General features: G+C 41.3%; 2 protein-coding genes across 6 annotated transcripts; both read left to right on the plus strand.

Moving 5' to 3' along the window:
• The first annotated feature begins 59 nt into the window (after positions 1 to 59).
• Positions 60 to 2768, plus strand: si:ch211-113d22.2 (uncharacterized). Its single transcript, XM_067609066.1, has 3 exons — positions 60 to 596; positions 1107 to 1220; positions 1850 to 2768. Exons 1-3 carry the CDS (start codon positions 548 to 550, stop codon positions 2062 to 2064), a joined length of 378 nt encoding a protein of 125 aa, XP_067465167.1. The 5' UTR covers positions 60 to 547; the 3' UTR covers positions 2065 to 2768.
• Positions 2769 to 3047: 279 nt separating this feature from the next.
• Positions 3048 to 20165, plus strand: plekha2 (pleckstrin homology domain containing A2). 5 transcript variants are annotated; one of them, XM_067609111.1, is made up of 13 exons: positions 3048 to 3337; positions 3539 to 3582; positions 10709 to 10869; positions 11000 to 11056; positions 11512 to 11560; positions 11696 to 11793; positions 13401 to 13532; positions 13722 to 13811; positions 13899 to 13967; positions 14059 to 14129; positions 16786 to 16849; positions 18347 to 18424; positions 18564 to 20165. In XM_067609111.1, the coding sequence occupies exons 3-13, from the start codon at positions 10729 to 10731 to the stop codon at positions 19017 to 19019; spliced, it is 1305 nt and encodes a 434-aa protein (XP_067465212.1). In that variant the 5' UTR covers positions 3048 to 3337; positions 3539 to 3582; positions 10709 to 10728; the 3' UTR covers positions 19020 to 20165. The 5 variants fall into 5 exon arrangements, with proteins under 5 accessions (XP_067465212.1, XP_067465204.1, XP_067465219.1 ...); XM_067609103.1 differs by lacking the exons at positions 3048 to 3337; positions 3539 to 3582 and adding an exon at positions 3645 to 3844; XM_067609118.1 differs by lacking the exons at positions 3048 to 3337; positions 3539 to 3582 and adding an exon at positions 5071 to 5450 and having other exon boundaries at positions 18639 to 20165.
• The last annotated feature ends 155 nt before the right edge of the window (positions 20166 to 20320 follow it).

Genomic DNA, 20320 nt, shown 5'->3' on the forward strand with positions numbered 1-20320 from the left:
TTTGTGCAGCTCCTGATGACACAGACACACAGCTGATATGACATCTTAGTGACTGCTGCATGAATTCTCACGGTATGTGTCAGTATGTATGTCACGGCCTCGATACTGGTAATGATGCACAGTGCTTATCTTTCATCAGACTTTCCAACACACTTGTGCACACACACACATTCCTGCTGAGGTGGTGATGTCTTCCATGAGTGAGTAATGACTCTCTTTCTCAGCTGGGGAATATAATTAAAACTTTGATAAGTATCATTAGTTACAAAAACAGAACTGTAGAATCAATACTTGAAGTTCTTTTTACCACAGGATTGATAGTTTAAACACACCAAAGTGTGTTAAAGCTTGCTCAGTTAATCCATTACCACAGTGTGCTGGCTGTGCAGCATAGATGGAGATTACAGAGATTAGACCTTAATGCCCTCAGACACCTTCCCGTGTCTAAACCCCCCCGCCCCGGTGCCCCCTCCATCACAGACTCCTCTCTGCTCATCCACTCTTTCTCTGGACTTTTGAAGACACACTGACCCATCAGACAGCTGCCATGAAGACTGCGCTCGCCCTTCTGCTGTTCATCTCTCTGGCCTGCAACAGTAAGTTTCTATAACGCTGATGCCAACACTTATAGTGCAATTCTGGCTTTTCAGGGAGTTGAGAAGGATTTAGTTTGCAATGACTTGATTAGCTCTAAAGTTACAGGAGCACTGTGGTACAGAAGATCCAGGATGTTTCTGTACTGAAAGTTGACCACAGATTCTTGATTGTTAATTTCCTAGCAGAGCAGTTTTAGCTGCAGTTGAGACATTCACCATATACATTTGTCATAAATTTACCCCTGCAGGGTTTGAAAGATGTATACGTCAACTTAGAATAATAAAGTTGGCCTGTTAGGTGAAAAAGTAGTCTGAGCCATATATGGATCTTTAATGTAACTGTGTGTGCTTGTGTGCATGAATGGACATAATTGCAGTAAATGGACAATGAAGAACTTATGGTCGTGTGTGTATGTGTATGTGTGTGTGCAAGCATGCACAAGCACACCCGTCTGTGGATATACATACTTAGTCTCAAATCAGGTGCTCTCTCCTGTTCTGTCTGCAAAGGCCACGCCCTTAAATGTCACACATGTGTGGCGTCCAATGACGACGACTGCAACCGGCAGGGTTCCACCTCCTGTCCTCAGTACGCTGACGCCTGCTCCACCATCACTGGGCCCAGTAAGCAAACATACACACACACACACACACGCACACACAGAGGAAAATATGCAACACAGAAATAATTTGTTATTGTAAAGGGCTCACTAGAGGTCAGCATTACCCTGACAACCGCTGCTTGCGTGAGGTAGCAATTTCAGTAATGCCTAAAATAGTCCTCATGCTGCTTTCATCTGACACAGTTAAAGTCATTATTAAAACCCGTAATGCAGAAACTGGTGGTATTTTTGGATATATTACAAAAAATTTAAGAGTAGCTCAATGCTTTGTAGATTTCTTGGCCCATTCATTATTCTGTCAATACTTTGTCTTATTCTGTTTGTTTATATGTGTGTGTGCGTGTGTGTGTGTGTGTGTGATGGTAAAACCTCAGCCTCTGCATCCTCTCATCATTTGAGGTTTCTGGATGTGGTCCCAGCAGTTTATGATAACCACAGATCTCTCTCTTTGCCTATGTGTGTGTCTGTGTGCGTGTAAAGAAAAGAGTGAAAGTGTGTGTGTGTGTGTGTGGGGCAGGGGATTGGGTTCAACGGGTTCACAGCGTCATACCGAAGTGGTCAGTCTTCAATCACTTCAAAGAAATTTAACTGTGAACGTCTGTCGGCCCTTTCTGCAACTTTCCCTTTCAGACACCGTGATGAAGTCGTGCACTTACAAGGCTTTCTGCGACAAAGCTCACGGCAGCAGCTCCGGAGCCAAGATGGACTGTTGTTTTGGGGACGACTGCAATGGGCCCCACAGGAGCCACAGCCACGGGAAACACAACAGTGCAGGGGCCCTGGCCTCCAGCCCCGTCGTACTGATCACTGCCCTGCTGCTGCGCATAGCCGTCAGCCATCTGTAAACACTTTTACTTTTTATTTTCCTCCAGGGATTCATCATTTCTTCCTTTTGTGTTTTAATTATGTTTTCTGTCCATCCACCTTTCCTTCTTTGTCCCTGTGCCCCTCAGAGATTTTTAACCCAAGTAACAAAAAGGATTTAAGTTGCAGAAAGTGGTTTAAAAATTGGGTTGAAACAAAAAAAAGTATATTATGAATGTCTGGATTTCTACTTGTGGCGGCGTATTTTGAAGAAGCTGCATTTCAGTGGTTTCCTTCCTTTTGTTTAAATTTTATAATATCATCAAAGGCCTGACTAGTAATTATCTGCAGCAGTAGGTTCACTTTCAGGTGATGTAAATCTGTACAGCGACCTGTGAACTTGAGAGTGTTTGTGGTGATGAATAAATTGTGTACAAAGTGAACAGCGCAGCTACATACGGTTGTGGCGTGTGGGGGGAGGGGTGGGCTCGGGTGTGGTTTTTGGGTGCCAGGGTGCTTCAGTGGGTCGTTAACGCACAGCTCGTTTAACACCATGGAACCACAGTTTCACCCAGTGTCGTTTCCATGGTAACAGGGAAGAAAAACTGTGATTGACGTGAGTTTTCGAACGCCACCGTCCTAAAAAAAAAAAAAAAAAAAAAAAATCTATTGTAATTAAGTGTTTAGTGCTTGAATTGTTTGTGCATGCAAGCTCGTCTGAATAAAAGATACAATCACACCCTTATTTTGGGCTGTCTAGACTGTGTGTTTGCGTGGGTAAGATCACCTTAGTGTGGCATTTGCTACCCTACACATGACCTTTTAAAAGCCTGAGAAAAAGACATTATGTGTTTATGTTAATGTGTCTGGTGTGAAAACATACCTGCTGATGCCCACGTACAGCAGAGATAAAACACTCGGATGATTTTCAGCAGAAACAAAAGGGGGGAGAGGGGGAGGAGGAAGGAGGGGGGAGGGGGGGTTCTGTGGAAACTTTAGGACTTCCTTCTGCAACTGTGCAACTGTGCAGTCGCCACAGGATATGAAATCAGTGAGGTAGTTCTCAAGTCCCCAGGCAGGTCATATGACGTGCAACCACTTCCTCTTAACAGGAGGACACACATTTTATCAAAAAAAAAAAAAAACAACCCAGAAAACTTTTTAAAAGAATCACCTTTGTATATGAAGATATTTGTGATTTCAGCCGTTATGAAAGAGTGGGGGGTGACCTGGAGTGACAGATCTGAGGAGGATTGTTCATGTTTGAAAAGCTCAGACTCCTGATTAGACGTGGTGTTGAAACCAAGAGGTCAGGTCAGTTCATCCTCCGAGCTTTCTCTCTCTCTTTCTATTTCTCTCAGTAGTTTCATCACAGGACTAAAGCTGCGTGTAAAGGTGGAGGCTAACAGTGAAAACTGAACTGTACTGTAATTATAGGATAAAGTCACTGCAGCGGATTTTAAAGGAAAATATCATAAAACATTTATCTGATGTCTACACTTGCTACTTTTGCAGGATGAATTTTCATAAAAACATGGGATAAACTCAAAAACTATGATGTAAGTACCACCTCACCTATCTACAACATTAACACACACACATTTATACTGTACATATTAATCTGTCAATAATGAAACTCACTGAAGATGACCATTCACTGAAAGCAAGAATTTAACACCCCAGTTTCCTCCAGCAGCGTTGGGTGATTTCCCTCAGCTCTTCATGCTCTGTCACACACCCTGAATGTACACAAAGAAGAAGACACACACATACACACACAAACATTTTGGCTGCTTTTAAAGACAAAGTCTGCTTATTGAGGTTTGTGTATTTCCATTTATTTTTTCTATTGTGTATTTCGGGTGACATATCTGATGCTAAATGGAAAGTGACACATATTGGAGCTACAGTGGTTAGCTTTGTTCAGAGGTGTTGCTTCATGTTTTTTTTTATCATGATGATGTTAAACTGTACTTAGCAATCCCAGAGAACCGTTTGACCACATCTCATTTATGCAGAGCTTAAACTGACGGTTTTTAACAGCAGCTTAATGTTATCTACAGCTGAGCAAATGAAAGTAAGTGTCATTGTTTGTCACATCTTTTTTTCCTATAAGTGTATTTCTATAAAGTCTGAAGTATAACTATTTACACTTAGAGAAGACTGTTTCTGAAATTTCCATGTTTTTTCCAAAGATTTGAGATAATATAAAAAATAAACAGTATAACTGAACCTGACCTCCCTACAGTATATTTCCCTTTTCAGCCAAAAATTACTACCAGTAGGTCTTTGTACTGTTTTTGTGGATATTTCTGTGAATTTAGTGGGTTTATTGACTAAGGAGGAGTTCACATTGTACAATTACACACAGATTATGCATACTTTTTAAAGTAAATGTGTCTCTTTTTAGGCAAATTAAAATATTTGAAGTATTACTTTTTTTTAAATTACCTTGTAATGTACAGAAAGTTTTGAATCAACACTCAGACCGTAATGGAGAGAGACAGTTTACAGAAAATATAATTAAATTGTTAAATGTGAAGTGTTATGCTGTAAAATAAAATCATCAGACCTTTCTTAGGTTAATGGGGTTGTATTTTCTCAATATGATACTTCTGTTGCTATTGTTTTATACGTAAGCACGACATTTTAAGTACAGGAAGTCTACTTTTTGGAAACTCACGTCCCTTCATGCGCACCTGTCTCACACACTCACCTCCCAAAGTAGGTGTGTGAACAGAGTAAAAGACACCGTGTTAATGTTTATCTGGGTTAACTCCCTTCTTTTATGGCTGCTCATTTATATAAAGCAATTGATTCAGCCGAGTGTGTGTGTGTGTGTGTGTGTGTGTGTGTGTGTGTGTGTGTGTGTGTGTGTGTGTGTGTCCCAGTTCGCAAGTTGCCAACCCAGAAAAACAGAAGATAACACATCAGTTTGCACGAAGAGATACTGCTGCACACTTTCTGTTTACTTCCAGTCAAACTGTCACAACAAACGTCAGAAATAAGCCAAAGTTGCGAGGCGTATCCTGCTAAAAATACAACACAACACTGAAGGTTGGAAGGTTGAAGAAAAGGCAGTTGAGCCTGTCGGGCTCCGTGTTAGTTCCTCATCAGCTGAACAAGAGGGGAGGAGGACCCGACAGGAGCTGACAGGGCACATAGATCACATCCGGGGCTGGTTTATTCTAATAACGAGACGTCGAACCCGGAAAAAAGACGATTGTATCTGTAATCCGATCACACAAACAAATAGACGAGAGTGTGAGCGTCTGATGCACGCCGGGGCGCGTACATGAAAGCTGTTTGTAAAAGTTGTTAAAAAGTTTTTTCTGCCATGCGCGTATTTACCAAACTCGGGTCTCTCCTCTCAGCGTCGTAGCGGTTCAGGGCGCTGGCTGTGGCGCACACTGACTCTCCACAGCGGGTAAGTCGACAGCGGCACTTTGTCAATGTATGTGTGTGTGTGTGATTGTGTCTTCATGCCTGTTCAGTGTGTGTGTGCGTGTGCGTGTGTGTGTGTGTGTGGATGGTATGGTACAGTAGGTGTGGCAACCAGTTGAGTTGTTGGATCTAGTGAGTCAGTGCAGGTCATCTGAGCTGAACAAATGTCTGTCTGTTTGTCTGTCAGGTGTTGGTGAGTAATTCCACATTTAAAACTTTGGTTACGTTTTCATTGCATTGTCATAATCACGTTATACATGCGCGCCCCGAGATCATCAAACGTGTCATTCAGTGTCCTGAAACTTGTGTCTGCACCGCTGCTGCTGCTGTGATGTACCGCGAAGGGTTAATTATCATTAGAAAGCAATGCAGAAAATAACTGGCAGCTTAAGTAACAGTTATTTTCTCATTTTTTGGTGTATAAAATGCCATAAAGTTTTGAAAAATGCTCATCACGCTTTTCTAGAGACCAGGGTGACATCTTCAAATTGCTTTGTTTGTTTGAAACGATCCCAAAACCCCAAAAATATTCAGTTTGTAATGATATAAAACGGAGAAAATCAGCAAACCCTCACATTTAAGAAGCTGGAACTCAGGAATAGTTGATGTTTTCTTGGAAAATGGTTGTGATTTGTGATCAATTGCTTAATAAAATAGTTTCTGTTGATGGATTAATCTGAATCAAAGTTGCACTGTCAAAACAGTTGCATAATGTCTTTTGTGGCTCTGGAGGGAACACCCAGGTACTCTGGTTTGGGCTTGGAGTCTTAAATATGTTAACCGTAAGCCTGCGTGAGAAACAAGTGGCATGGAGTTTAAAAGAAGCGTTTTCCAGGGAGTGTTTAACAAAAGAGGCTGCAGTACTTAACTGTATTCAGTGACATGTATTTCAGCCTCTGCTCCATCGATTTTGACCAATCTGTCTCTTTCAAGCCCCTAAATGTTATAGAAGTACATAATAAATTTGCTTTAATGCTCATGTAGGTGACGACAGTTTGAATCTGCGCGCTAACATGTTTACCAAAAGTTTCTAAAAATCTGTGAAGAGGTCCATAAATAGAGCAGATGTGTAATCTGAGTGTAGGTGGGTTTCACTTCACTCCCCTGGATGTGGTGAAAGACTCGTATCACTGCTTTGATCTAAACACGGTGTTCTGTCCCCTCAGTACAAACCCTTTTTGACATTAGTTGCTAAATCTGTCATGCTGCTGCATTTCAACCACACAGTACATCAAATCGCATTGAAACGTGTCTGATTTTTACCTGTTAGTAAAGTTATGCCAAAGATGCCGCAAAATCACCACTTCTTCTCCCTCTAATGGTTGAACCAGATGTTTTCTGATAACCAAATGTGCGTGAGTGAAGTGTGGCAGTCTCAGTGTTGGTAACCGTGTGACCTCCGCGGCCTTATTTTCACTCTTCAGTTACCAGAGTTTCTGCAAAAAGTCTCTTGAACGGTTTTTATCTCTGACCTATTTCATCGCCAACAGAGAAATGTTGCATGGCCGGTGCATCAGATGCACAGCCCACTAATATTTCAAAGCAGTTTCAAAATGAAGCATTTTCCTTACCGTCATTTTAAAAATAGTTTCATGGGTGTTGTTCCACCAGCACAGAGAAGATGCAGCTTGTGTATCTGTTATTCTCTGTTTGTCTCTGGTTTGTCGGCTGACGTTGTGTGGATGTTTTCATGGAAATGTTGATATTTTCCATCTTTTGAAAGGTTTTAAGGAAAGACAGTCCTGTAAAAGTGTTGGCAGAGGGGACAGCCATTAAGTCCTGGCTACATATTTTATTTGACTGTCACTTACGTTATAATGTTTGTTCATATAAAAAAAAAAATCAGTCACAGATGTGACCTAGTTATCCATCAATCGCCTTTATGGCCACATAAGTCCTTTCAAGAAATTCAGGTGTAGGAAAAAAACCTAAAAAAGACTTGTAAAATGGAAAATATGCAAGAAATCTGCTTTTATTTAGTGCATCTTGTTCAAGAGACTCTTGAGGTGAGCTTGGACCTGTGTGATCATGTAATGTGCATGAGCATATCACCTCTTCCTCATGTGCTCATTGAGTGGCTGCAGCCAAATAGTGCTGGTAAGTCCTGCAGTAAACCAGCAAGTGAAGAAAAACCCGGGGAGGTGAAGAGGAAAGAGACTAGAGCAGGAAACAATTGTAGCAGGCTAAGTTTACCAGTTTAATGAGCAGTTAATTCCCCTTGGATTACATGTGTGCATGGATGAATTAAAAACACACTCACCCAGCCTTATACCTGCCAATAAACTGGTAAAGGAAAGTTCTGCCTCCTCTGTGTTGGATCAACACACTTTGGTGACAGCTGTCACACCTGAACCACTTAGTCTCACCTACAAAGTGGACCTTTGAGCCGGATAGAGTCGTTACATACTCCCCTTTACCACCAGGGCCAAAGTCTTAGTCCGATGCCTCTGAGCAAAGGAAAGAGAACTGGGAGGACCCCCTGCTGTCCTCAGATCTTCTGCAAGCTGGGAATGCATGTGAGGGGGAGCTGCAGCACCAACCACAAATCAAGATACCACAATGCTACGTTACCCTTGACCTGGATGGAGCTGAGGTGATGAGAGAGCTTCACATATGGGTCAGTGGCTTATCTTCACACTGAGGACCAGCAGGGGAATGTTCAGGTGTACATTGTGTTGGCCAGATCTTGCATTGGCTCCCAATGCTCTCAATGCCAAGGCTGGAGCTTTGTGCTGCCCTCACTGGAAACCAGCTGTCCTGACTATTCCACAATGAGCTCAAACTGGAAATCAAGAACACAGTCTGTGGCCCGACTCCTCAACTGTGCTCACATTGCTTCAGTCTGAATCTTGTAGATTTGTGTGTTTGTGGGGAACAGGATCATGGGGAACAGGATCCAGAGATTCAGGAGCTGACTGAGGGTCACTGTTGGAGGTATGTGGATTCTATGAGTTATCCCACCAATGACATAATGTGGAGAAGACCCTGTTGAACTGGTGAAGCCAAACAGGTGGAGTCAGAGGCCATTTTCTTTCCCAGCCCAAGAATCATGGTCTAAACTTCCCTTCTGAGTATAAGTCCCTCAAGATTGGCAAGCCCATCTCATCAGGTAGTTGCTCTGTTACCTCGTCCCCAGAGTTTGACTCCAGCATGAGAGTGATCCACGTATGCGGTCAACTCCGTCAATTGTAAAGCCTTGGTTCTGACATGGTGCAGCCAACAATGCTGCACCCAAAGCACCCAGTGATAAAACTTCTTGTACAGCAGTATGACAACAAGCTGTGCCATTCTGGGCCAGAAAGGGTCTTTGCTGAGATACGACGGTTCTGGATGCTCTGGGGCAGGGAAATGATACACCACCATCAACACCACTGTCCCCAGTGTCAGAAATGGAGAGCCAAACCAAAAGTTCCAAAAATGGCTGATCTGCCTCCTGCATCACTCCGTATCTTGAAACTGGCCTTTTATTCTACTGGTGAAGATTGTTTTGGGACCTTTCTAGTAAAGCATGGACGAAGCAACAAGAAGAGATGGGATGTGATCTTCAAGTGTTTGATGACCTGTTGTGTACATCTAGACCTTCTCTACTCTATGGACAGTGATTCACTCCTGATGGCTCTCAGATGCTCTGTGGCGCCCCCTTTGAAATTCTGTCTGATCAAGGGACAAATTTCCATGGAAGAGCTAAGTGAGAGCTTCGCTGCTATGAGTCCAGCTCTGCAGATAGAGCTAGCCAAGAAGAGCCGGTTCCGTTATACCCCCCCCATACTCACCACAGGGCAGCTTTCACTGAACAGTGCATTCAGTGAAAGCTGCCCTGCCCTGGAGGCATAGCCAGATACTAGCAGATCACTTCATCAAGAGGTATCTGCCTGCATTGCAGCACCGTCAGAAGTTTCAGGGTGATACAAAGAACATCATACTGTGGTCTTGATTGTCAATCATCTACTACCCAGAACCCTTTGGCCAGTCATCAGGGTGAAGGATGTCCACCTCAGTGCAGATCAGTTAATGTTCAGGTAAAGGACAAGATGTACCAGAGATCAGTTGCTCATCTGATTAAACTACCAGCCATCCCAGAAGACCATTAAACAGCATCCCCTACGGAGTATATTCTCACAGTGAATGTAGATGCGGCTGTTCAAGAGACTCTTGAGGTGAGAATAGACTTGTGTGATCATGTGATGTGCATGAGCATATCACCTCCCCCTCATGTGCTCGTTGAGTGGCCGCAACCAATTAATGCTAGTGCAGGAAACCAGCAACTGAAGAAAAACCCAAGAGGTGAAGAGGAAAGAGACTAGGGCAGGAAACGGTTTTAGCATGCTAAATATGCCAGTTTATGAGCAGTTTATTCCCCTTGGATTACCTGTGTGCGTTAATTTGAAAAAAACACACTCTCACCTACCAATAAACTGGTAAAAGAAAGTTCTGCCTCCTCTTTGTTGGATCAACACGCTTTGACGACGGCTATCACACCTAAACCACTTAGTCTCACCTACACATCTGATTGTGTGCAGAATGTGATTTTTGTATTCAAATTGACTCTTCAGAGATACTGAAAGAACAACAGTGGAAAGGCTGTATGTTACTCCAGCAACTTAAGGAGGACAAGATTATAAAATAGAGCCCTCAACATGCCAGAAGACGTCCGACTCCTTCTCCAACAATAAGAAAATAGTTCAATTTACTGTCAGACGTCTACCATGGATAATATTCTCTTGAAAAAGCAAACATTACTGAAATATCATCAGCATACCTAAGTGTCTGCGCTGCTGAATGAGTCTCGATTTTGTTGAGAAATCACTCAGTCAGTCAGCAGCTCAATGACTCACATGCATGGCATCATCTTAATGAATACATCTCACCATCTCACCCCCCCCTCCTCTTTTTCCCATTCCTCCCTCCCTCCATCCCTCTCCTCTCTCTTCTCTGGCCAGTGGAAATGTGCGTGTGTGCAGATCTTGAGTGCAGTCTGTAATTTTTGGCTGTGGTGGAGGGCCTCAGCTCAGCCTCAGGCTTCAGGGTTTGCTGCTCAGCCTCAATCACGTCACATGAAAAACTGCTGAGTGCGAGCGGGTCTCTTTCTTCCTGTGTGTGTGTGTGTGTGCTTGTGTGTATTTGAACAGTAAATGAAAGATGGTTTATCCTCCACATCTCTTGCCTTTCTGTCTGTCTCCCTCGGGTTGCTCACTTTACATTTTGCCTCTGTCCATCTCACTATCTATCCGTGTGTCTCAGTGATATGTGATAGCAGCAGCATGCCGTACTTGGACCGGCTGAACCGTGTGTGTGGCTTCCTGGACATTGAGGAGAAGGAGAACAGCTGCCGATTCCAGAGGCGATACTTCATCCTCGACACGCAGGGAAATGCTCTGCTGTGGTATATGGACAACCCTCAGGTGCGCCACACATACATGCCATGACACACACTTGTACAAACAGCAAGAGGATGTGAAATGACCAATAGGAGCTGTTTAACCTTGGACTCTGAGCCAATGACGAGTCTGTGTGTTTGTGTTTTTTGCACAGAACCTGCCCAGTGGAGCCAGCTCTGTTGGCAACCTCAGACTAACCTACATCTCTAAGGTAAACCTCTCTCTTGACTCATTTCTCTCCACTGTGGGTTGTGACGCTAGTTTACATAATGCCTTGTGAGCTACATACATCTAGAGGAGGCGTTTGTGCAGTGTGGACACAGGAATTCATAGAGTGCACACAAATAGAAACATGCAAATAGGCTGTACAGATACACTAGATCTCAGTTATCTACAGTAATAGCTGATGGTCACATGCAGTGCTGAGCCTAAGCAGACTTTGTGAAGTTTTCCAGATGTCAGTGTGCTTGCTGAGCTAACCAGAGATAATGACATCTGGCTTCAGTGCACTGTAGTGCTGACAGCTCCTCCCTGGACAATCTGAGTCAAATAGACATCAAAGATAAGAAATGCTCTTCTCTTCTCCTCTCCTTTCTTCTCTTCTCTTCTCTTCTTTTTTCTTCTCCTCTCTTCTCTTCTTCTTTTCTCTTTCTCTCTCTCTCTCAGGTGAGTGAAGCTACAGCGAAGCAAAAGCCGAAGACAGAGTTCTGCTTTGGTGAGTTCTCCGGGGAAACACTGAGTCACTCTTACGCAGCAGCCCACAATGTCATTAACTTTATTTACACATGTGATAAAAATGATATAAAGTGGTTATTGTGGGTATTCATGGAATTGATTTCTATTTCTGCAGTCATCAATGCCGTTTCCCGGAGGTACTTCCTCCAAGCCAATGATGTGACTGACATGAGGGACTGGGTTGCTGCTCTTAACAAGGCCAGCAAGATCACTGTGAGTGAAACACACACACCTGCACACGTACATGGCATTAAAAGCACACGCTCGAAAGGGGACCTCTTTCCACCTGAGTGGAGGAAGCTGCAGTTTGCAGTGGTGCAACTTAACTCTGTTTGGCCTGCACAGATGCAAACGCCAGCATGCTGCCCACAAACACTCTCTCACACAGTTGGTGAATGAGGAAATTGTGAATCTGCAAGAATATGAGAGACAACACACAGGTCACTGTGGTGAAGGTGTCAAAACACCATCGTGTGTGTGCGTGTGTGTGTGAGTGTTGATGCCGCGCAGATTCAGTTTGCACATTTGCATAATATTTGTGGGCGTTCAGCAAGATGACCATGTGAGCCGGTGACATCCACATGTCTCATGACAGCGGATAACAGAGATGAACGTTTCTCTTATGCTCTCACCTGCATGCTGACACAGGAAGCAGCGCACTCTTTCACTTCCCCTTTGATGGGGAGAGTTTCTTTCTCTCCTTTTCTGGGCTTTTTCGGCCTTAAAGAAAACTTGTGTGAAAATATTTCCTAAGGCAGAGTGGATGTTAATGTAGATGCAGGAATAAAAGTGAAGCATTGACAAATGAATTTTAGGTGATTATTTCCAAAAGATAAAATACTTCAGAGTGCAGCCTGTCATATTATATTCCTGTGATTAGTTTTTCTTTTTAAGGCACACTGGGGTTGAAGAGTTTATATATTTGTCTTAGACTTTGTAAGGGAAATTTATTTATATTCTTTATTGGACAGGTATAAGTGAGGCTACAGACAGGAAATATGGGGGGAGCAAGAACGATTTGACATGAAACAAATGTCTCCAGACATAATCGAGCTGGAGATGTTGCAGTTATTTAATATTTATTTTGAGTATTTGATTTATTCTAGATATTGACTTTTTTTTTGCTAGTTGCTATTGTTTATTATTTTTTATTATTATTTTTTTTTTTTTTAAGAATTTAGCAACACAATCAGGTTTATATGTAGAAAAAATATCTACTATGCATATATTTAAATTTCTGATGACATGTTTCTCTTGTTTCTTGAGAGGTCCTACGTAATTTTAACCACACTTACTGTAGCAATAACTACTCTTCCTAGAACATCTGACAGTAAAACATTTTAAAAAAATCTCAATTCATTTACACATCCATACTGTAAAGAAGTTAACTTTGCTCTTCTATTTTAGGTCTGATTTCAAGAGTAATCTCCTTAATTGTTTGTGATTTTTTGTTTTCTGCTGGATTTTTGAGTTTGACAGACTATTTCTTTAAGATATTGTTCTATATGGTGTTTGATAACTGTGGGTGCTTCTAAAAAAGTAAGATTTTTTGAACACAAGTATTATGGTTAATTTAAAACTATTATTTACTGTTAACAGACTACACCATAACCTGTCTTGTTCACTACTTTGTGTCAAGTGCCTCAAATGACCTCGTAATCTCTGCTGGATGTTTTCATCCAGAACATCTCACAGTTGTTCTGCTCCTGCACGGGGACTCCCAGTGGGAGTCAAACCCGGCAGTTAGGAGCAAGTTTTACCCACTGAGTTTGTTACTGTCAATGTAGTTAATGTCATCCCACCTGTCGCTGTGCTGACAGGTTCCTAAGCCTGGCGCTGCGCCGCCAAGGTCCGATGTGACCGCAGTAATCAGTGACCCTCAGGGAGGGAAGAGGCAGCAGGCCTACAAGACGGAGATCATCGGAGGCGTGGTGGTGCACACTCCCATCCAGGTAAAGCAGAGGAAGCCAAAACCCACATTTTAGTGTTAACGGTAACACAGATGACGCTATCTGAAAAGCAAAAACGGAACAGTCTGCCCACAATGTCCAAAAATACTGATATATTTCGATGATGGTGGTCATAATGGTGGTCATGATTGTTATAATGATAACGAAGACGGTTATGATGAAATATTTCAGAATGAAGGCGAGGAGATGGAGGGGAGAGAGAGGAAGGGCAACAGGCCAGGCGTGCTGAGGTGTGGTTACTGTGTCAAACAGGGAAATGTGGTGAGTAACCAGCAACTTATATATCATTAACTCTGTGTGTGAATCAACGAGCCTCATGAGGAAACTGTAATGTGGTGTTTGTTTCAGAGAAAGAGCTGGAAGAGGCGGTTTTTCACCCTGGATGATAACGCAGTCAGTTACTACAAGTCTGAGATGGTGAGGAGCAAGACTCAGGCTCTTGTCGATGCTTTTGGGTGACTGTGGTCTTTGTCTGCCTGTGTCTGAAATGTGCTTATGTGTGTACCAGGATAAGGAGCCTCTTCGAGCTATTCCACTGAGGGACATTCAGAAGGTCCATGAATGTCTCGTCAAGTCAGGGTGAGTCGATGTGAATCACTGAGTCAAACTCTCTCACCATTTTGCTTTCTCTCTATCTAGTTATCGTAATGAGTACAAACACATTATTTGAATATGACCAGATAATCCTCTACAGATACGAACACCATCCAGATTTTGGCATCATAAACAAAAAGGCTATTGTCTTAAAACACAGAGGTGTTTGGTATTCAGACATTTGGTGTAGTTTATCCTTTTCATCATTTTTCACCACATTTGTTGTTCAGTGCAGGATAAAGCATGAATGATGTTCCACAGGTGTTATTTTTATGCCTCCGCACTGGCAACAGCCGTAGCCGGAGGCCGTAATTCAAGAATTCATACACTAATCATGACAAAGTTTCACAGTCTCTAAGGGAAGACGGTATGTTTCTCACTGGAAATTATTCACTGGAATCATACATGTCAATATAAAAATAGACTTGATACCTTTTATTAAATTCCTTCAAAGTCTTCACTACAAATATTATGAGTCTGAACAGAAATGGATGTTAACTGCAACTTGACAGGTTGGCTGAGTCATATAACCGTAGGCAGTGGTGGAAAGTAACTAAGTATATTCACTCAATCACTGTACTTTCATACAATTTTGAGCTACTTGTACTTTACTTGAGTATTTCCATTTTATGCTACTTTATACTTCCACTCCACTACATTTCAGAGGGAAATATTGTACTTTCTATTCCACTACATTTATTTGACAGCTTTAGTTACTTTTCAGATGAAGATTTGACACAATGGATAATATAACAAGATTTTAAAATAAAACACATTGTTAAAGATAAAACCAGTGGTTTCCAACCTTTTTGTCTTTTGACGTCTTACATAAAGCAGTGTGTAGTCGAGGTCACATTTCAGATGTCTATGAGTTAACAGCTGCACCAAATAGTGATTTTTACCTCTAAACTTCTCACATGGTTTCATTTCAGTAAATGTTCAAATGATTCATTATTTCACCAAAAATCGAAGATTAAAGAAAAAGTCCAAAAACTGAAAACAGATTTGTGTATCTGAACTTTGTTTTTTCTTCTTTTCTCTCCCATTAATCATCTCATGACCCCTCAGATTTACGACCCCTCGGTTGGGAACCACTGGACTAAACTAGCTAACTGTATATAAAGTGGTTGAAACTAGCTCCACCTCCAGCAGCTACAACAGTAACATGCTGCTCTAACACTGATGCTTCAGTATTAATAATCTAATGATGTCATATATAATAATATATCAGTCAGAGGGACCAAACCACTATTTTACTGCAATACTTTAACTACATCAAGCTCATAATACTTACGTACTTTTACTTAAGTAGGATTTATAATTAAGGACTTTTACTTGTATTGGAGTATTTTTACATTGCTGTATTGGTACTTTAACTTAAGTAAAGGATCACAATGCTTCTTCCACCACTGACTGCAAGGTGGTATTTCTAGCTACCTCATGAGATAAGCTTTCAGAGATTGACGTCTGACTACTTTTATGACTGGAAACTGATGAGCTGTGGTTTGAGTCTGTCTTAAAATTGCTTATCTTTTTTTTTTCATAGACACTTCAGACCAACTTTATTTTTCTTCCGAACCTCCTCCTCATTGCATGCAAAACCTCCTTTAAAAACCTGAAACATGGCCTGATGAGCTTTTTTGGTCTGTTTTTGTCAAAAGCTCTCATTTATTATCATAGACATGTCAGACCAACTTTACATTCATCTGGGCCTCCTCCGATCATACAAACAACCTCCAGTTTAAAGTCTAGTCAAGCTGCACCCCCTCTCTTGAGGTAAAAATAACACCTGTGGAACATCTGTCAAATCTTGTCCTGCATGACCCGATGCAATCAATCTTTGACTTTCCCACTGTTAAAACCTCTATCCCGTCCTGTTTCTATAATTTATTTCCACCCAGACCATTATCAGCTACACAGGTTTTATGCATACTCAATTTAAACTTACATTTTTGGTTGTTTTTCTTCAAGGTGAGGTTCAAATACAATAAGAAATGGAGGGAAAACACACAATTATTCTAGTGAGCTGCTGGCTTGCAGATAAGCATAAAAAAGTGAAAAACACACTCATACACTCATAATTCAGATGAATTTATTTAACAGATGCATATCAACATTTCGGCACATTGCCCTACACAAAGTCATTTATATCAACTAGGACTGATGCTACAAATCAGCACCATTAACCTTTAAGGGCCAATCTCGGGGAAGCCTGAGGCCAAAAACAAATCATATAATGAGTCACATAAATCAAGAAACCAATACAAACCAGAAAAAATATTTCCAAAAGAAATAGAAATTGAAATAAGCTTACATTCAAATCAGAAAAAAGAAATGCACAATATGAATCTCTATATCTAAGAAAAAAAGCTTGTACAAATTCAAATCATGCTTTATTATTTGATTAATTTAGACACATGGTTAAAATATTATGTTGTTTTTTTTACATTTTGTGAACCGCTTAACTTGTACTGGTACTAAGAGTATTAAAGGCAATAAAAAGCAAATGAACACAGAATATTTTTGATTTTTTGAAATACAAATAAAAATGGGTTTTTTGGTTACACCCTTACTATCTATCTAGCGCTCGCTTTAGCCGCTGTATGTTTCAGGATAATATTCCACAATGTGTGTCCATCAGGGATCTTTTGTTGAGAGACAACCTCTTCGAGATCATCACCAGCTCCCGAACCTTCTACATTCAGGTAAAATCTATTTTCTCTTATCACACCAGCCAGTCTCAAATGTTTTCACACATTTCACACATCTTAAAATCAGTGTTTTGATGTTATGCAGCTTGAACATGTGGGTGAGAAGCTGATCAGACAGAAGTTATTTTGCCTAATGAATATATTCACAGGTGTATCTGTCCTGATGTTTTGTTTTCTTTAACTGCTCTGCTGCTGAAGTGTGGCACTGGCTCTTTTTTTAGGAGCATGAAAAGTTTGTTTTTGTGAAACAGGCACAGCCATCTGTTACCATAACAACAATAACATCCTGTTCCTCCCCCATGGGAGGACAGCTGAATGAGACGGTAAGGGGTCTGATCAGATGTGGGAAGTGCTGAGGGAAAGAGAAAGAGAGACAGCAAGCACGAGTGCTTTTATTTCTGTCCGTGCCAGAAAAAAAAGGAAGCATGACAAATATTTAGTAAACTGAAAAAAACACACAAGATTGAAAACATGAAACAGATTCTTGTCATAGTGGAAGAGGAGACACCAAAATAAAAATAAACTCACAATAAAATTTAAATCACATGTTACAAAATTAGAGCCTGATATCTATATTTGAGAGTTTATGAAAAACAAATAATGATATATCTGCTGATAATAATATAAACAAACTTCCTGACCATGAATAAATACTTCAATAAAGGCTTAGTAATTTCCTAAAACAGCTGAGCACTGTAGTTTTTGGCAAACATTACTCAAACAGGAGGAAATAACATATTTGTTAGGGACTATTTTCAGCTGCGGATTTGTTTGCTACCAAGCAGCAGGGTGGTGCATGTGTGCCCATGTTCACTGTAATGAAACAACATGTTCCCAGTTCAATGGTGTGGATCAATGATTTTTAACATTGTTTTTAATAGTTTTTGAACAACACTGGAGCTCTAGAAGAACAAGCTACACAGGTTACACAGACAATACTTGTTAGCAGGATCAATTAACTGTTGGTTTTGGTCTTTTTATGAGATTTGTCGATACTAAGGCTGGGCAATATATGTATATTATATCGATATCATGATATATGAGACTAGATATCATCTTAGAATATCGTGATATGACATAAGTGTCTTTTCCTGATTTTAAAGGCTGCATTACAGTAAAGTGATGTAATTTTCTGAACTTACCAGACTGTTCTAGCTGTTCTTTTCTGTTATTTGCCTTTATCCATTTAGTCATTATATCCACATTACTGATGATTATTTATCAAAAATATTTTGTGAAAGCACCAATCATCATCCCTACAATATTTTCGCAGTATTGATATTGAGGTATTTGGTCAAAAAATATTGTGATATTTGATTTTGTCCATATCACCCAGCCTTAGTTGACACTAAGAAAGATACAGAATTAGGAGATGAAAATGTGATCCAACACAATAAATCAAATCAGTACATTAGCTTAATAACTGGTGTGAAAATGGCTGCAGTCATGCTGCTCTGCAAGGCTTTAACTTCTGTCAACTTCTCTCTGCAGACAGACTCTCCAGAGGAGATGCACAGCTGGATCAGGGACATTGAGATGAAGATCCAGGATTTCAGAGGTCCCCCTAAGGTAACTCTGTTGTCTCTCCCTTTGACACCAAGAACAGAAACATTATCTTGAGCCCTTCTGGCTATTGTGTTCTTGAATGAGAGGTGAAAACTCGTCATTATGATCCATACTGATGTTGTTTTTATCTCTGTCATTGCAGGGTTTTCAGGGTTTTAAACGAACGTCTTCTCTCTATCGAAGTCACAATGCCTCTTCTGCATCTCGTGGTCAACAGGGCGATGAGCGGCGTCCTCCGCTGATCAAGTCCTGTTCCGTGGCGCCGGGCTGGCAGCCGTGGACCCCTGTGCCCCAGTGTGAGCCCCCCATCCAGATCATGGAGGATGAAGACTGCGCTTTCAGCTCTGTTCCCACCTTGCCTTCTCTCTCCTCCTCCTCCACCTCTTCCTCCACCTCTTCCTCCTCCAACTCCCTCTCAACCCCGAACCCTTGCCCCACTGCGCCTCCCACAGCCTCGACCAGTGGACATGGCATCCTCACGGCGTCAGCAGATGTGGCGAGTGGGCGTCGGAGGCACCGCTCGCAGCCTCAGCCTCACACAGGCTGCAGCTTCCCCTTCAGCCTGGATGACGACAACATCCGCACCACAGACGTCTAAGTTCTATGAAGTCTGTCCAGACTCCTGTGTGGACAAAAGCTGGTACCTGCTTTTAAATGAATGTGACTGGTAATGATAGTATTCCCTGCTAATGAAGTGACACTGTGACCATCTGCCTCAATGCAAGGACCCGCATTTGGTGCCCCCTGCTGGTCATTTAGCTGCGTTGCAGATGAAGGAAACCGCACATGGATGATGGAGTGGTTTGTTTTTAGTGCAACTTCCTCTCAAAACTTGAATAATCTTGTTGTTAATTGTTGCAGATTTGCAAATTATGGCACATGCTTTCAGTCTGTTGCACTTAGCTCCCAAATGTAATCAAAAACACCCTGCTAGAAGTATTCACAGACAAGTATTTAAAGGCATTTGGTCACATTAGCATCCATAATGTTTATTTCACATCTTATGCTCATAAAATACTTTTTAGCTTCTTTTGAGCCCAGCAGTGTTTTTCCCCTTTTTTTTTTCCTGAGACACACGTGATGTGAAAGTCTGACATCAACTAAACTTCATTAACGTTTAACAAGCATTTCACTACCACAATGTAATCAGGTGCAAAGTATTGTGTAGGTCTCGTAAAAAAAAAAAAAAAAGGTACACACACTCACTCTGCAGCCGGTACAGACAGAGAAGATGGAGTCAGCAGCAGCTTTTATGTGTTAGATTTTATAAAGCGTGGCTTAAAGATCGATTGTCAGTAAACTGTGACTCCTCTCTAAGCTTGTAAAAAGGTACCATAATGATACAGCAGTGTGTTCATGGTACTTTTTGTAGAATGTACTGCCAACATCAAGACAGGTTTGTAAATGTGATTTTTCTTGTTGCAGCATTATGTGGGGTAAATGTGCCACTACTGCTGGTAATTTAATTCTAATTCTGCACTTTTTCTCATTTTTACTTGTGTTTTTTTTTTTTTTTTTTTTTTTACGTGCTTCACAGCTCACACAGCAGATATTACAGCTTCGTCTGAGATGCCTCAGATAGCTCATGCTGTTACACCAGTAGTCCCAACCCTCCTCAGGTTCACCTCAAGACTCCATTGATGTGGTACCATGTTCCATGCCTGTTTCCGTTTTCTGACATGTGCACTCGTCTGCCTGTGCATGCTGTTAATTTTCTTCCTTGTGCATTAAATGATGCTTTTTATTTGCCTTGTTTGGGTTATTTTGGGTAAACTCTAAAGTTCACAGCTTGTTTCAGTCTTAACTTTCCTGCCATCTAGTGGCTTGTGGGTCAATCCACATTTTACAAGTTTTCAAAATTACCTTTTGATAAAAGTGTTGGCTTTCAGGCTTATAGTT

The sequence above is a fragment of the Thunnus thynnus genome, chromosome 2 (assembly GCF_963924715.1).
Source record: "Thunnus thynnus chromosome 2, fThuThy2.1, whole genome shotgun sequence".
NCBI classification, from domain to species: Eukaryota; Metazoa; Chordata; class Actinopteri; order Scombriformes; family Scombridae; genus Thunnus; species Thunnus thynnus.

Coding starts and splice junctions, on each gene's coding strand:
- si:ch211-113d22.2 (XM_067609066.1), top strand. CDS start 548: ATGAAGACTGCGCTCGCCCTTCTGCTGTTCATCTCTCTGGCCTGCAAC. Junction 597..1,106: donor CATCTCTCTGGCCTGCAACA/GTAAGTTTCTAT, acceptor CTGTCTGCAAAG/GCCACGCCCTTAAATGTCAC. Junction 1,221..1,849: donor CTCCACCATCACTGGGCCCA/GTAAGCAAACAT, acceptor TTTCCCTTTCAG/ACACCGTGATGAAGTCGTGC.
- plekha2 (XM_067609111.1), top strand. CDS start 10,729: ATGCCGTACTTGGACCGGCTGAACCGTGTGTGTGGCTTCCTGGACATT. Junction 11,794..13,400: donor ACAAGGCCAGCAAGATCACT/GTGAGTGAAACA, acceptor CTGTGCTGACAG/GTTCCTAAGCCTGGCGCTGC. Junction 18,425..18,563: donor ATTTCAGAGGTCCCCCTAAG/GTAACTCTGTTG, acceptor CTGTCATTGCAG/GGTTTTCAGGGTTTTAAACG.